Source organism: Lissotriton vulgaris, chromosome 1_2 (genome assembly GCF_964263255.1).
Source record: "Lissotriton vulgaris chromosome 1_2, aLisVul1.2, whole genome shotgun sequence".
NCBI classification, from domain to species: Eukaryota; Metazoa; Chordata; class Amphibia; order Caudata; family Salamandridae; genus Lissotriton; species Lissotriton vulgaris.
In genome coordinates, this window is record NC_141686.1 from 366,532,100 (window position 1) to 366,546,208 (window position 14,109).

At 43.3% G+C, this 14,109-nt stretch overlaps 1 protein-coding gene across 2 annotated transcripts; it reads left to right on the plus strand.

Annotated features, from left to right (window-relative positions):
- Window positions 1-7,527: 7,527 nt before the first annotated feature.
- Window positions 7,528-8,940, plus strand: LOC147736902 (uncharacterized). 2 transcript variants are annotated; one of them, XM_086953833.1, is made up of 2 exons: window positions 7,528-8,446; window positions 8,531-8,940. In XM_086953833.1, exons 1-2 carry the CDS (start codon window positions 7,528-7,530, stop codon window positions 8,695-8,697), a joined length of 1,086 nt encoding a protein of 361 aa, XP_086809959.1. In that variant the 3' UTR covers window positions 8,698-8,940. The 2 variants fall into 2 exon arrangements, with proteins under 2 accessions (XP_086809959.1, XP_086809958.1); XM_086953832.1 differs by having other exon boundaries at window positions 7,528-8,940.
- The last annotated feature ends 5,169 nt before the right edge of the window (window positions 8,941-14,109 follow it).

The window sequence follows — 14,109 nt, forward strand, 5'->3', positions numbered from 1 at the left end:
CCTTCACAGCGAAAATCATCGAGAAAGCCATTAACAGCCAACTCGCCACATTCATCGAAGAGCACAATATCCTCGACGGCTCCCAATCCGGCTTCAGAAAAAACCACAGCATAGAAACCGCCCTCCTCACCCCAACAGACGACATCTGCACCCTACTGGACAAAGAAGAAACAGCAGCCCTCATCCTCCTCGACCTCTCAGCGGCGTTCAACCCAGTCTCTCACCGCACCCTAATACACAGACTCCACAACGCAGTAATTCAAGACAAGGCCCTCGACTGGATCAGCTCCTTCCTCTCCGGCAGAACACAGCGGGTCAGACTCCCCCTTTCCTCTCGGATCCTACATCAACCACCTGAGGAGTCCCCCAGGGGTCATCGCTCAGCCCTACGCTCTTCAAAGTCTACATGGCTCCGCTCGCCCCCATTCTCAGAACTTACGGACTCAATATTGTGTCATACGCAGACGACACCCAACTCATCCTCTCCCTTTCCAACGAACCCAACACCGCCAGACACAATTTTCGAGAAGGCATGGAAGCTCTCGCCAAATGGATGAAGAACAGCTGCCTTCAACTAAACACCAACAAAACAGAAGTACTCATCATGGGCCCACACCCCGACATCTGGAATGACACCTGGTGACCCCTCGCCCTCTGAAGTCCGCCCACCCCCACGGACCACGCACGCTACCTGGGAATGATTCTTGACTCCGAACTCAAAATGGACCGCCAGATCAACACCGTCTCATCATACTGCTTCCACATCCTCCGCCTCCTATGCAAGACCTTCAAATGGATCCTCCTCGAACACAGAAAGACAGTCACTCATGCCCTGGTCACCAGCAGACTCGAGTACGGCAACGCACTCTACGCCGGAATAAACAAAAACTTCACACGCAAGCTACAGAACATCCAAACGCCGCCCCAAGACTGGCCCTCAACCTGCCAAGACACTGCCACTTCTCCTAGCATTCGCGCAGACTCCACTGGCTCCGCATTGAAGCTAGAGTCACCTTCAAGATGCTCACCCACGCTCACAAGGCCCTCTACGACACCTGACCAGCATACCTGAACAGCCGACTCAAATTCCAGGCACGCCAAATGACCCAACAATCATCCCAGCTCTCCTACGCTGTGGTCCCCCGCACCAGAAAGACCAGATCAGGCGGCCGCTTCTTCTCCTTCCTCGCGGCCAGAGCCTGGAACGCCCTCCTGCTCCATCTCCAACAGACAACATCTCTCCACATCTTCACAAGAAACCTCAAAACCTGGCTCTTCAACAGACCCCCTCCTTGATGGACAGGAACCTGCAACCCCCCCCCCCCCCCCCCCCTCCCCCAGCGCCTTGAGACCCTCAAGGGTGAGAGGTAGCTCTTAACAAAGGTGTGATTGATTGATGGCACTCGGGAACCAAGCGCATACTGATAGATCTAAAAGAGACAGACAAAGCACAAGCCATCAGGACTGCATGATAGCAGAATAAAACATTGTCACAGCTCTCCTGAAACAATTAGGATTTTACAGTGGGAAGGAATTAATTGAGGGGCCAAAGATAGCTCAATTTGGATATGCTGCCTAAGCTCACCGAAGGTCTCCTGCTCACATCTATCATTCTGGAAGGAAAGTATATGACGCAGGACCCCAGTGCTAGCTTGCAGAAGCGACATAGGAGTGTGGGACACCAACACGTCCACCAATGAGGTTGGGATGTCTTTGCACTCTGTAAAAGACATGATGAGCATTTTAAAGTGGATCAGTTTTGTGCCTGTAAACCATTGAAGAAGCATGATATTTCAGCATCGCCGACTCTAGCATTATTGGTATATTGTGACTACACTGTAGTCTTCTCAGTGTAGTTTCCAGAAAGCCGAGGTAGAAAATAAAGGCTCTTACCTACTCCACTTGTTTAGGGCTGTGGTGCAATGGCAATATCATATTATGATCCACGGTTGTAAAATGCAAGAAGAGCAAACCTTATTAATTTAAGGATGGAAAGTTAAATGTGGTGACCAGGTTCTTAATCTTTTCAGCTACAACCGGGATGGGCCAGTGGTCCAACTTCCCATCTGATGTTGTTCCACCAACGACTAGAGCAGTTTAATCTCTGTTCATCTGAATACATTTAGTAGTCATCAGGACATGAATGACTGTCAAGCAGACCCCCAGATGACTGATGGAATTGTCAGAATCCTAATCCAGTGTATGGAAGAGCTGTGTGTCATCGGCATAGGCTTACGCTTTAAACCAAAGGAGTGGACTAACCCCTCAATGCTGTCACAAACAGATTAGAGAGAGAGGGTGAGGTAGCATAGCCCTTGAGTTGCTCAGTTATATTGCTGAGCGGAAGAGCAACGTTCTGAGAACCCCCACACTGATAGGAGCAGAGTGATTGGAGAGTCTAGTCTGCCTGCAATGCCTTCCATCGAGGGATATTAGACTAAAAGCAAGTGTTTAACAGTCTCTAAAGCCATTTAGAGACTGGACTCAGTCCTTAAGCTTCCTGCACCACTAAAAACATCGGCTGCAACTGGAAGCTTTCAAGACACGGCAGCAGAATCCTATTCCAGTGGAATCCAAAGAGGGCACTGACTCAGCACTGCCTTTATCTCAAATTGAGTACCTTGCAGCTACCAGACCAGTTGAGGTCTTAATTAGTCTAACCCCGCTCTATGTCTTGACTTGATACCAAGCACTGGACCTTGGTAAACTGAACACAGAGTGCCTAACCTTTAAAAAAAATAAGTGTAAACACGTACAGTGAAAATGTATCCCCTTTTGGGACATGCCATTTTCCCAGTGCGTATTGTCATTTCCCCAGTTTCCCTTTGAGACTCCCCTGTACTAACCACAATTTTTGGTGGGTGATCCATTTGCCTTCCCACCATGGTAGGAGAGTTACCCCAGCATCAGCCATGGTCGGCAGTAGGAGTTCCTGCAGGGCGGTGACGTGAGGAGGGGGAGGGGCAGGGGCAGGGTGGGGGGTAGTAATGTATGGATTACGGAATTTAACAGGTAAGTAAACATATTAAATTAATAAAACAAATTTCATTGCGTGCACAGCATCACCAAATGCGATGCCGTGCGTGCAACGAAATTCGGTTTATTTATTTAAATAGGGGCCATCCAGTGTAGCAATAAAAAAAGGTTCACTTTGCCCAATTCTGCATCTTTATCAATAGGCCTTCCAGAATGTTCCTTTGTTCGATAAAATCAGTTGGGGTGTGGATATCCAGTGTAACATAATTCACCGAATGGCCCATTTAATGCTTAACCACACCTTACAGTTTTTTGTGTTTACAAGCGCTTCATCAGAGTGTGTGTGTGTGTGTGTGCGTGTGTGCGTGTGTGTGTAAGCAACTATATTGTTAAATGTTTTGAGAAGGGCATGTTTTTTGTGTGGTTTTACAGAAAACCGTTACATCCCCCCCCCCCCAACTGCTGACATCGGATCCGGGTGTGGCTGGTTGGTATACAGAGGTCAGGGGTGGGGTGTGAGCACTGAGGGAAGGAATGTGCAGCAGGGGCAGACAGACATCATCTAATGCAGAGGATTTTCAGCCAAGGCTGAAGGCCTGTCTGCATGGCTTGCCCTCGCGCCCCTGTCCATCCGCAGACTCACTGACCCTCCTTCAGACTTTTCTGGATGGTCAGATCAAGGCATTACTTGTCTTTCATGACTGCTTCGAAATCCTCGGCAAGTAAAATGTCCTGGAAGTCCTGCTACTGCTGATGGTGCTGCTGCTGTTTTTATGCATCTATCGATCATGTTGACTGCTCATCGGAACAGCACTGGACGGAGGGAGGCCAGATTGCAGAGCGACTGGTTCCCCAGAATCCGCGAACCCCAGGGTCCAGAGATAGGAGCGAGCACCATGATTGCTGGTTGCAGGACAACAATCTCCTTGCCCGATTGGCCAAAAAAGCGGGGGGGGGGGGGATATGATCAAGGTTGGTTGCAGGAGAGCTCTTGCCCATTGTTTTTAACAACCTTTATTGAAAACTGTAGCTTTCTAATTTGACTTCTATGTCCAACTTGGAAGTGTTTTAGTAAAGAAAAAATCTCATGTCCTAATCCTCTGTTCCATAGTAACACTTTCAACAGTAGGGTGCATTTCGGAGAACTAACGTGTACACGCAGCGTAGACGGCATAAGTGTACCATTTGCAAGTCTATGCAAGTAAGTAAGCTGATATTTTAAATTTAGTAAAATCAGTATTCGCATGCATCAGTTCCTGGCAGCCACATGGGCTGGTCAGCTGTTGAGGGTAGTAGGGGAGGCGGGCCGGTCGGAGCCCAGCTCAGCGGCTCATCACTATGGCAGGAAGAGACTTTTGCCGCTGATTAAGACGTGGGTGTGGATGGAGGGGGAGCAGATGCAGCTTTGAAGCTGCAAATAAAATGAAAGTGCGATGCTTGGAAAATGGGCGGCGCCATTGTTCCAGGTGGGTACGTTGTTGTGCCTGTAGTAGGAAAAACTCATTACAGAAAATGGAGCACGCACCATGGAACAACCAAGTAAATGTGCTAATAGCCATCGGAGGATACAAATAGCAACATACTCATACTAAGGAGGGACTAATAAGCCTCAAATGAATCAGACATCAGCATTTACGAAAGACAAAGACACAAGCCGATCACAAAATAAGGGCAGGGAAGTGAGCGAAGCTTCTCTCCGAACCGTACGGAACTACCACTGATCTCCGCAGAGCAGTGTCTGCATGCTGGCTCAGGCTCGACCTAATAAAGGACTCTCCCCGTTCCAGAGAACACCCATCTTGATGGAATGAAAAATAAGTTTTCCTTCCCAGTCCCGCTATCATAAAAAAGGTTTTTGATTTGTTAACAAGACACCTGGTTCAGCTTTAAAAGTTGAAGAAGAGCCAATTAAGCATTCTAGGACCAGAGGTGTCCTAGCCATCAAAACCGCATCATCTGCATGGAAGAGAGCAGGCAATGATAAGCCACCTGCTGATGGAACATCTCTGCACTGTGCGGTCAAAACTTCATTACATTTATTGGTGTACAAGGAAAAAAGAGAGAGAGCAAGGACACCCCCATGTTGCACCCCCTTTTAAATTTTAAATATTTACGAGCATTCCCCCTGTTTACCAAACCTGACCACTGCCTCTGCCTCTCTATACGTCTCCCTAATAAAAAGAATTATGGAGTTGTCCACGCCCATCGACTCCAAAAGAACCCACAATTTTGAGTGGTTTACGCAGTTGAAGGCCACGGACATGTCCACAAAAGCCATATAAAACTGGCCCTTTTTTGCACAAACATATTTGCTGCAAGTAAAGGGGAATTTTGTCATTGGTCGATCGTACCCCTCCCCTTTCTAAACCCGTATTGTATCTCAGCTAAGACATTATTAACAAATGCCCATTCCTCCAGTCTATTTAGGAGCAATCTCCCCATTAGTTTGCTAGCAGGGTGATTGGGCAGTAGTTTGCCAGATTCGAGGGATCCCCCTTCTTGTATATTGGGATAATCATGGATTGTTTCCAAGATACTGGGAGTCCCAATTTGGAAACAGTATTAAAAACTTGGGTCAAGAGTGGAGCCCATACATTTTTATGTACAAAGACATTTTCAGAGGAACCCCATCTGACCCTGCTGCCTTTAGTGCAGGCGATTGAGAGAGTGCAAGCTCAATTTCCTCTAATGAGAATTCCATCCCCAGATGGGCAGTCATCAAGTCCTAAGGTTTTTTTGTAGCGCTATCCATCTCTACTTTGCAAGTGCTCTGTAAGTGAGACACCCAGGTCGATTGATCTATATGAATATCAAGAGAGGGGCCGCCCTGATCCTGCAGAAAAAGGGCATTTACCACCCTCCAAAATGCCTGGGTATCTTTACTCCTCGAAGCCTCATACAAATTTACTCATGCTTCATCCCGTAAATCCTTTTTTTTCTCACCTCCCTAGCTGTCTTATAGTCAGCTCCTTATCAAATCTTTTTTTCTGGGACTTGTTTTAAGAGCAGTGCGAAGATCTTTGGAGGCCTTCGAACAATTTGTCTCAAACCCCCTTATCAACGATGGAGTGTTTCTTATAGCTGGATGTAAAACATTCGGTCCTAGGATGCTTGATTCCGGTCCAGGGAAGACATGGCTTGACAGTTTGGGCTGGACTGTTCCCAGATCTGTGACTGGGGGTGAATGTTTTGCCATTGTGCAACATTCCATCCATCATCTTGTTTGTTTTGCTGTTCACCCTATGTGGGAAGGGTATGCCCAGACGTGGGTCCCGTGATCACTAAACCACTGGAGTCAAGCTATCCTGGCTGAAGATGGCTGATAGCCAGAAATCGGTCCTAGGATGCTTGATTCCGGTCCAGGGAAGACATGGATTGGCAGTTCGGGCTGGACTGTTCCCATGAGGCACAGGGTCAAGACTGATTTGCATATGGCCATGTATGAACTGGGGTGGCTTGGTGAGCAAAATAACAATGGATTAAACCCAGATCTGTGACTGGGGTTGAATGTTTTGCCAATGTACAACATTCCGTCCATCATCTTGTTTTTTTTTTTAAATGAAATCTTAGCCATGTGCGTCTTTGTAAAGCTGAACCTCTAGCAAGTGGGCACTCCATGTGTGCTCTTTCTGTACTAAGTTACTGTGTGAACACCGGAAAATCACCACTTTTCTGAATGAAGTAAAACATTTAGTTAGATATCTGTCTATAGTGAAATATCTCTTGGTAACTTTCATAAATGGTAATGACCAGATGTCTTTTGCAACTAGTTAAATATTGTGTATTCACATTCTCTTACATTTCCATTTAGTGATTTTAAATCTCATTACATCCAATAGGAAACCAGCCTTGAATGCACAAATGATCGTGAATAATGACAGTAATAATGCAAATATGAAAACAAGTGGTTGGAAAAAAGAGGTCCAATATTTAGGAAAAGATCTGCATAGAGACTGAGGAACTTGAACATAAACTGATACATCCTGGAAGAGGCACTCCAGAGCAATTCAGTGGATATAAGAGTCTGAGCTATGCACCTCCACGCAACAGAACTAAGAAATGACCTCTAGAGAATTAAGGCAACAACACTGACAAACAACTTCCAGTATAAACAGGCATCCACCACCAGCTTTGATCATGTGTTCGGTATGAGGTAGATACAGCATTGCTCTGCTTCCTATAATGATGGCAGACCACCATTCAGCGTGCTAGGTGTACTGTAAACTCTTTCTGGCCAATCCACAAGAGAAAGAGAAAAAGCACAATGGAGTGGAGTCAGACAACTGAAGGGTAAAGGGAAGAGAGGGTCTCTGATCTACAACAGACTGTCCCAATTTGCTTCGACCAGATTGAAGACTGATATTCACTCATAAACATGCAAAACCCTTCTGCAATCTAAAGACATAACCACCTACAGCGAAGCTTTACTTGCCACAATTATAATGTATATAGTTGATGAGTCTTGTATTTCATTCTGAAATCTGAAATCAAGCATCCAAAATACCACACACATACAGGGAATGTGAGAATAACACATGTGCTTTATCAACCATGTTAGCTCCTCAGGAAATGCAGTATTGGGATGCAGACAAATATAAACCTGACCCAGAGACACTACCCAAGAAAGAAGAATCATACACAAGCAGCAAGAGCTTTAGTTTGTCATCACTACTAAAGAGCCATCAGCAAACACACACAGGAAAAGCAACGTGCAATTGCAATGAATGTGTGAAGAACTTTAGTCAGTTAGCACTACTAAAAGATCATCAGCGGACACACATGGGGGAAAAACCATACCATTGCAATGAATGTCTGAAGAGCTTCAGTCAATTATCAAATCTTAAAAGTCATCAGCGAACACACACAGGAGAAAAAACATACCATTGCAATGAATGTGTGAAGGCATTCAGTCAGTTATCAATTCTTCAAAGACATCAGCAAACACACACCGGAGAAAAACCGTACCATTGCACTGAATGTGTGAAGGGCTTCAGTCAGTTATCACAACTCCAAGTTCATCAGCGAACACACACTGGGGAAAAACCATACCATTGCACTGAATGTGTGAAGAGCTTCAGTCATTTATCAAATTTCCGAAGACATCAGCGAACACATACTGGGGAAAAACCGTACCATTGTACTGAATGTGTGAAGGGCTACAGTCATTTATCACAACTCCAAGTTCATCAGCGAACACACACTGGGGAAAAACCATACCATTGCACTGAATGTGTGAAGAGCTTCAGTCAGTTATCAAATTTCCAAAGACATCAGCGAACACATACTGGGGAAAAACCATACCATTGCAGTGAATGTGTAAAGACCTTCAGTCGGTTATCACAACTCCAAAGTCATCAGCGAACACACACTGGGGAAAAACCATACCATTGCAATGAATGTGGAAGTAATTTTAGTGATTCCTCAACTCTCAGGAATCATCAGCGAACACACACAGGAGAAAAACCATACCATTGCAATGAATGTCAGAAGAGATTCAGTCAGTTATCAATTCTTCAAGTTCATCAGCGAACACACACAGGGGAAAAGCCATTACATTGCTGTGAATGTGTGAAGAGCTTCAGTCGGTTATCACAACTCCAAATACATCAGCGAACACACACTGGGGAAAAACCGTACCATTGCACTGAATGTGTGAAGAGCTTCAGTGTGTTATCAAATCTTCGAAGACATCAACTAACACACTCAGGAGAAAAACCATAGCATTGCAGTCAATGTGTGAAGAGCTGCAGTTGGTTATTGGACAAACAAAAACATAAACAAACGCACACTGGGGAAAAACCATACCATTGCCATGAACGTGGAAGTAGTTTTAGTGATTCCTCAAATCTCAGGAGTCATCAGTGAACACACAAAGGGGAAAATCCATTCCAGTGCAGTGAATGTGTAAAGAGCTGTAGTGGGACATCAGACCTACAAAAACATATTCAAACACACACTGGGGAAAAACCATACCATTGCAATGAATGTGGAAGTAGTTTTAGTGAATCAAATCTCAGAAGTGATCAGCGAACACAGACAGGGAAAAGCCATTACAGTGCCATGAATATATGAAGAGCATTAGTGTGTTTTCAATTCTGCAGAGACATCAGCGAACACTCACAGGGTATAAACCATCTGATTGCAATGAATGTGGAAATAGTTTTAGTCGTTCCTCAAAATTAGGGAATAATCAGCGAACACACACAGGGGGAAAAACGTTCAAGTACAGTGAGTGTTTTAAGTGCTTTAGTCAATTATCAGAAATACAAAGACATCAACGAACACACACAGGTGATAAACCCCTACCACGGCAGTGAATGAGGAAGTCGTTTTAGTGCCCCTTCAACATTAAGAAATCTCCAGAGAGCCCACTTAGGGGAAATGCCATTCAAGTGCACTACATAAACACAAACAGCAGAGAAACCATACCATTGTAGTGGATTTGGAAGTTTTGTCGGAAGAATTTTAAGCTAACTACAGAGATTAGTTTAACAAGCACAGACTGGAGAACATTTCTAGCTGATTTTGGAGTTTGGTCATTTTGTGCAATAACTGGTTCAATGACAGCTGCTAGAGAACAACATCCAAAGGCACAAGAAGTCAAAGTAGGAAATTGTGAACTGTAACTCTGAGAGTTAATGCTTGCAGCACACAACATTTACCTCCGAAGCACTGGCTTGGGAGACATGATGCTCATTTCACTCATCACATGCATCTGTTAATGCACCCACCATAGTGGAACTTCCCCAGAGGTATCCAATATCAAGCTGGACCCCTGGGAAAAATTGCTGGCTCACCACTGACTGTAAATGATTCACAGCTAGATTAATTTTATATGAATATATTTTAGACCTTTCTTATTTACAGAGAATCAACCAACTAACTACTAACTGGTGAATGGACAGAATCCGTGCATGATGGCGAAAGTATTGATCTCAGAGAGAGCTGGCGAAAAGTTTAGTTCTTAATATGTTTCTGAAAGGTTGACAGTTAAGTAAAGAATCTTGAGCAGTAAAGAATTCCAGCTCTTACAGTCCAGAACTATCGACTCCCTACTTTACATTTCTTGAACCTTGTCACTGGAAATAAAAATTGGATTTAAATGTAAAAGAACACAAAAGATACCGATTTTTGATATAAATGATATTCAGGTTCGTTTTTACAAGTAAAAAGAAACTCTTATTTTATAAACTGCAGGTAAATGAATCGGTATAAAAAGTATGTGCTGCCTCGTGAGCAAACAGTGAAACTTTGTGATGCAGTTGGGACGTCCTCCGAGCACAAATAGGATGGATCGTAGCATTCTTAATCATCTGTAAGGTGCTTTTTTGATGCTGTAGCTGTAGCACATCAGAAGAAAGGATAAATCTTCAGTAGCCAAAGATAGTAGAAACTAATGCTTTCCACCAAGTTCATTTTCACAAATTGTTGAGTCTAGGATGTTCTTCCTGCTGCCGACCATCATCATCATCACCACACCACCACACAGCCAGTCAGTAACAGGAACAAGACTGCTCTTCAGCACACCCATCCTTATACATAACACACTACAGGGGTTAACTCCAGGGCCAAATTCACTTTACTTTCACGTTATCAGCAACAAGTTCTAAACTGAACAAGTGGTTTGCATGGCCATTATTGGCATAAGAAATTTGAAACCCAATGCTTTAAAAATCTATATTAATGATACATAACCAAACATCCAAACTCCACCTATGTATGGACATCCAAAAGCCTTTAAAAAACAACCTCAATTTACTTTAAATTATGATAGATCAAGAAAAATCATGAGGCTATGAAATGTACACAATGATGACTAGATTGTACATATTAATACGAAATGTATGTTTTTAGATTTGTAATAAAACAACACATTTATTTGAATTCATGGTATTTGACTGCTGATTGTATAGGAGATCTTAAATGTGATTTATTCCCTAAACTATAAAGATAATGTGTGATGTCAGCAAGGAGTCTAGTTTATTTGGCAATAGAGGGGTCAAATCTCAATAGCATGACTGCTTTCAGCAGGGAGTCTGGCACAGGTGCAATAATAGGGGTCTATTCTCGCCACTATGCCTTCTCTCAGAGTGCAGGTTGTGGATTTTTCTTGAGATGGTACTACCTCTCCTTCTGTGTTAATGAAGAGAGAAGTGCTACCTGTAATACTGAGATCTGGATTCACTCCTGTTTTGGGAACCTAATTCAGTTGTTTCTACCCAATTCATACCCAATTTGTTTAGGAAGCCTAAAAATATGTCTGTTTCCTGGCACTACTCTTGTTAATAATCCATAAAAATACCACAGAATGTTGATTACGTGAAAGCAGCGTGCCCCACAAGGGATTTAAACATGAATTTCTCAAATACTAAATTAACTTTTTTATTTTTATAAGGTTCTTATATGGCGCTGTTTTATTTAATGTCTGATGGGATTTCTTCGAGAGCCCTTTCTCCTTCGAAATAAGTTTTCCATCGACAGACCCAGAGGGAATTCCTATGAAAGGCTGACAATCTGTCCAACTATAAACATGGCTGGTGGGAGGACCGGTGGTTTGGCTGGTATAATGCTTTGTTGAATTTTTTATAAAGTGCCTTGTCCACCACACCCTGAATCTAGCCCTTCTATCTTTAGTGATTTTTCTATTTTGAGTTACATTTGAAGACTGTCCCTTACCTTTATAGTTTGACAGGTGGTCCATGGTCTGCCAGAGGAGCAGGCGTAACAACTTCCACTACCCCGTTGGACTACCGTCCACCATATTTAGTGATCTCCACCAACCTGGCTATCCCTTCAGAGGAGCAACAGGAGCTCTTCTAAAAGCACCTAAAGTTTGCTGAGAAGCTGCCATGTTTCAGACGGGTGCCCATCAGAATTTTTTCTTTTACTCCTAAAGTGAGAGTTTGCTTTTGCTTTTTGTAAAACCATAAATAATGTACTTGATACACTGAGAGCGTTCTACAAGAGAGTTTGTATCCTTTCTTCCTAGTTTGAGACAGCCAGTCTTTATATAATGTTCCTGAAGAGAAGCAAGTAGTTCAGAATGATGGTCTGATGTACGTACACCAACCGCCCCAGGTATGTCTGTCATTGTTGTTAGGGTTCCTGAGGTTCTGACCTCTGTTCAAACGGGGGGAATAGTGATAGATTCTTCTCATCAACTTCCAAAATTCTCCAGTTTATTTTTATAATCCATTCTTCCTTAGACCTTGGTTGGAAGTTTGCAACATTGTGTCAGGTTTTGTGCAACACCAGTGTGCCGTTCTCCAAGGCTGTAATGTTGCATAAAAGGTTGCATAAAAGCAGTGTGCCACCCTCCGAGGCTGTGCTGTTGAATCAGATTATATGTAGAAGTAGTGTGCAGCCTTCTTTGGCTGCATAAAGTCGTATGTAAAACCATTGTGTCTCTATACGCTTGCTGACGACTGCGGTATCATAGTGTCCACCTTCTACTTGGGCTCTATGTTCCCTCTAAGCTGCGTGCCTGTTCGGCCATGCGCAATGTCATTGTCACCGCGCAGGGGGCCTTAAGGGGCGCGCAAAACAAAGGAATCTCCTGCTGACAGGAGAAGCGCTCTTGATGGCTTGCTAATGAATGTAGACAAAGGGTGATATTTTTCTTCCTGACTCTCGATTTGAACAAGCCTTGAACAGGTGCGACTCGCCAGCCCCACTAACACCATTCTCAGGAGAAAAAATAGTAACAAACTGTTTTTGAAACTTCAATAGCAGACACCAGATTTACACACCCTGCAATAATGAAAATAAGGAACATATTTGTGCGGGTACCACAATTTTTATATTAAAGGCACAAGATGTTTTATGTACATGCTTGTATTTAAAATATGTTACTACTGCAAAAGCCCCAGAGTGAGATGTTCAACTTAATTTAATTTGGGAGGTAGAGAAATACCAAGCTGGAAAAAAATAAGTGCGGTTCATAATTACTGCCATAAAATAATCTTCATCTCAGACATGCTGTTCTCCACCTTTAAGAGTGGCATTTCCCGTTTTACATTTTTAAAGTAAATTGAATAAACCAACTTTGTCGAACAATTTAAGATATTGCATTCTTCTTTCTGTGCACTTTTGAAAGCTGCTATCCCGTTCTTCTACACACATATGTGATTTCTCCAAATTGCTCTTAATAGTTACAGTTCCTATCTGGCAGGCATGCAGCAGTAGTTACTACCAGCACTTCGTAAACACCAATCACATAAACCGAATACTCAAAAGACAGTTAGCAATACCAGGATTGCTGAATGGGAGCAGAAGTAAATCTAAGCTGTTATTAAAAATAAGACCCCTAAGGAAAATAAAGCACCAGAGTATGTGTACCACTGAGTTGGGTACTGTGCATTTGTAATACAGCACCAAAAAACCCTTGGATGAATGTTTATTTCACAAATGCATGTATGATTCCCTAACTGGTACACATTTTCTCCCAACATTGACATACAAACTGATATACTTTGAATCTGCATTATGCCCATTCCTACTTCCTGCTCATTTCTCTACTTCTCCCACTTAACGGATGATACCATGCTTGATGCAGACAGCACCACATTATGCCCTAGGGCATCTGGGTTGCAGAGCTAAGTTGGTCTAGGAAGGGGATTCTGCACTGGAGTGAAGTGACGATGTGCATAAGTCATGATGCAAGGGGGTAAAATTCCAATTATATCAAAAGTCAAAAAATGAGAAGAGGATGGGCTAGCTTCAGCTTGACAAATTCAGAGGGTTGCCAGAAAGGAGGTCCTAAATTGCTTTATACCAAAACAAATGATAGCCAAATCTGCAACACCTCTCCGAGGAGCCACATTAGTAATTCAAAGCACCTATTTCTTTACGGTACAATTTAGAATAAAAAAAAAAGATAAGGAACACCAGTGTTAATAAAACGAGCGATCAGTCCAGTTGATTGACTTACGTTTTACTGTTGTAAATATTTCAGTGCAAAGTGTGGTAAGGTGCAATGACCACAAAGAGGAACAGAGGCCCACTGCCTAGCCTGCTCTCTTCGAATCAATTCAAGCAATCTTTCAAGCAGTGCATGAATTGTAATCACAAATGCATTACAACTGTTGTGGGGAAATTCTTAAACTGCTGAGCTTGGAAGATACTTTTATTCGT

Bases quoted from the DNA above. Each gene is read 5' to 3' on its own strand.
- LOC147736902 (XM_086953832.1), top strand. From the start codon at position 7,528: ATGTTAGCTCCTCAGGAAATGCAGTATTGGGATGCAGACAAATATAAA.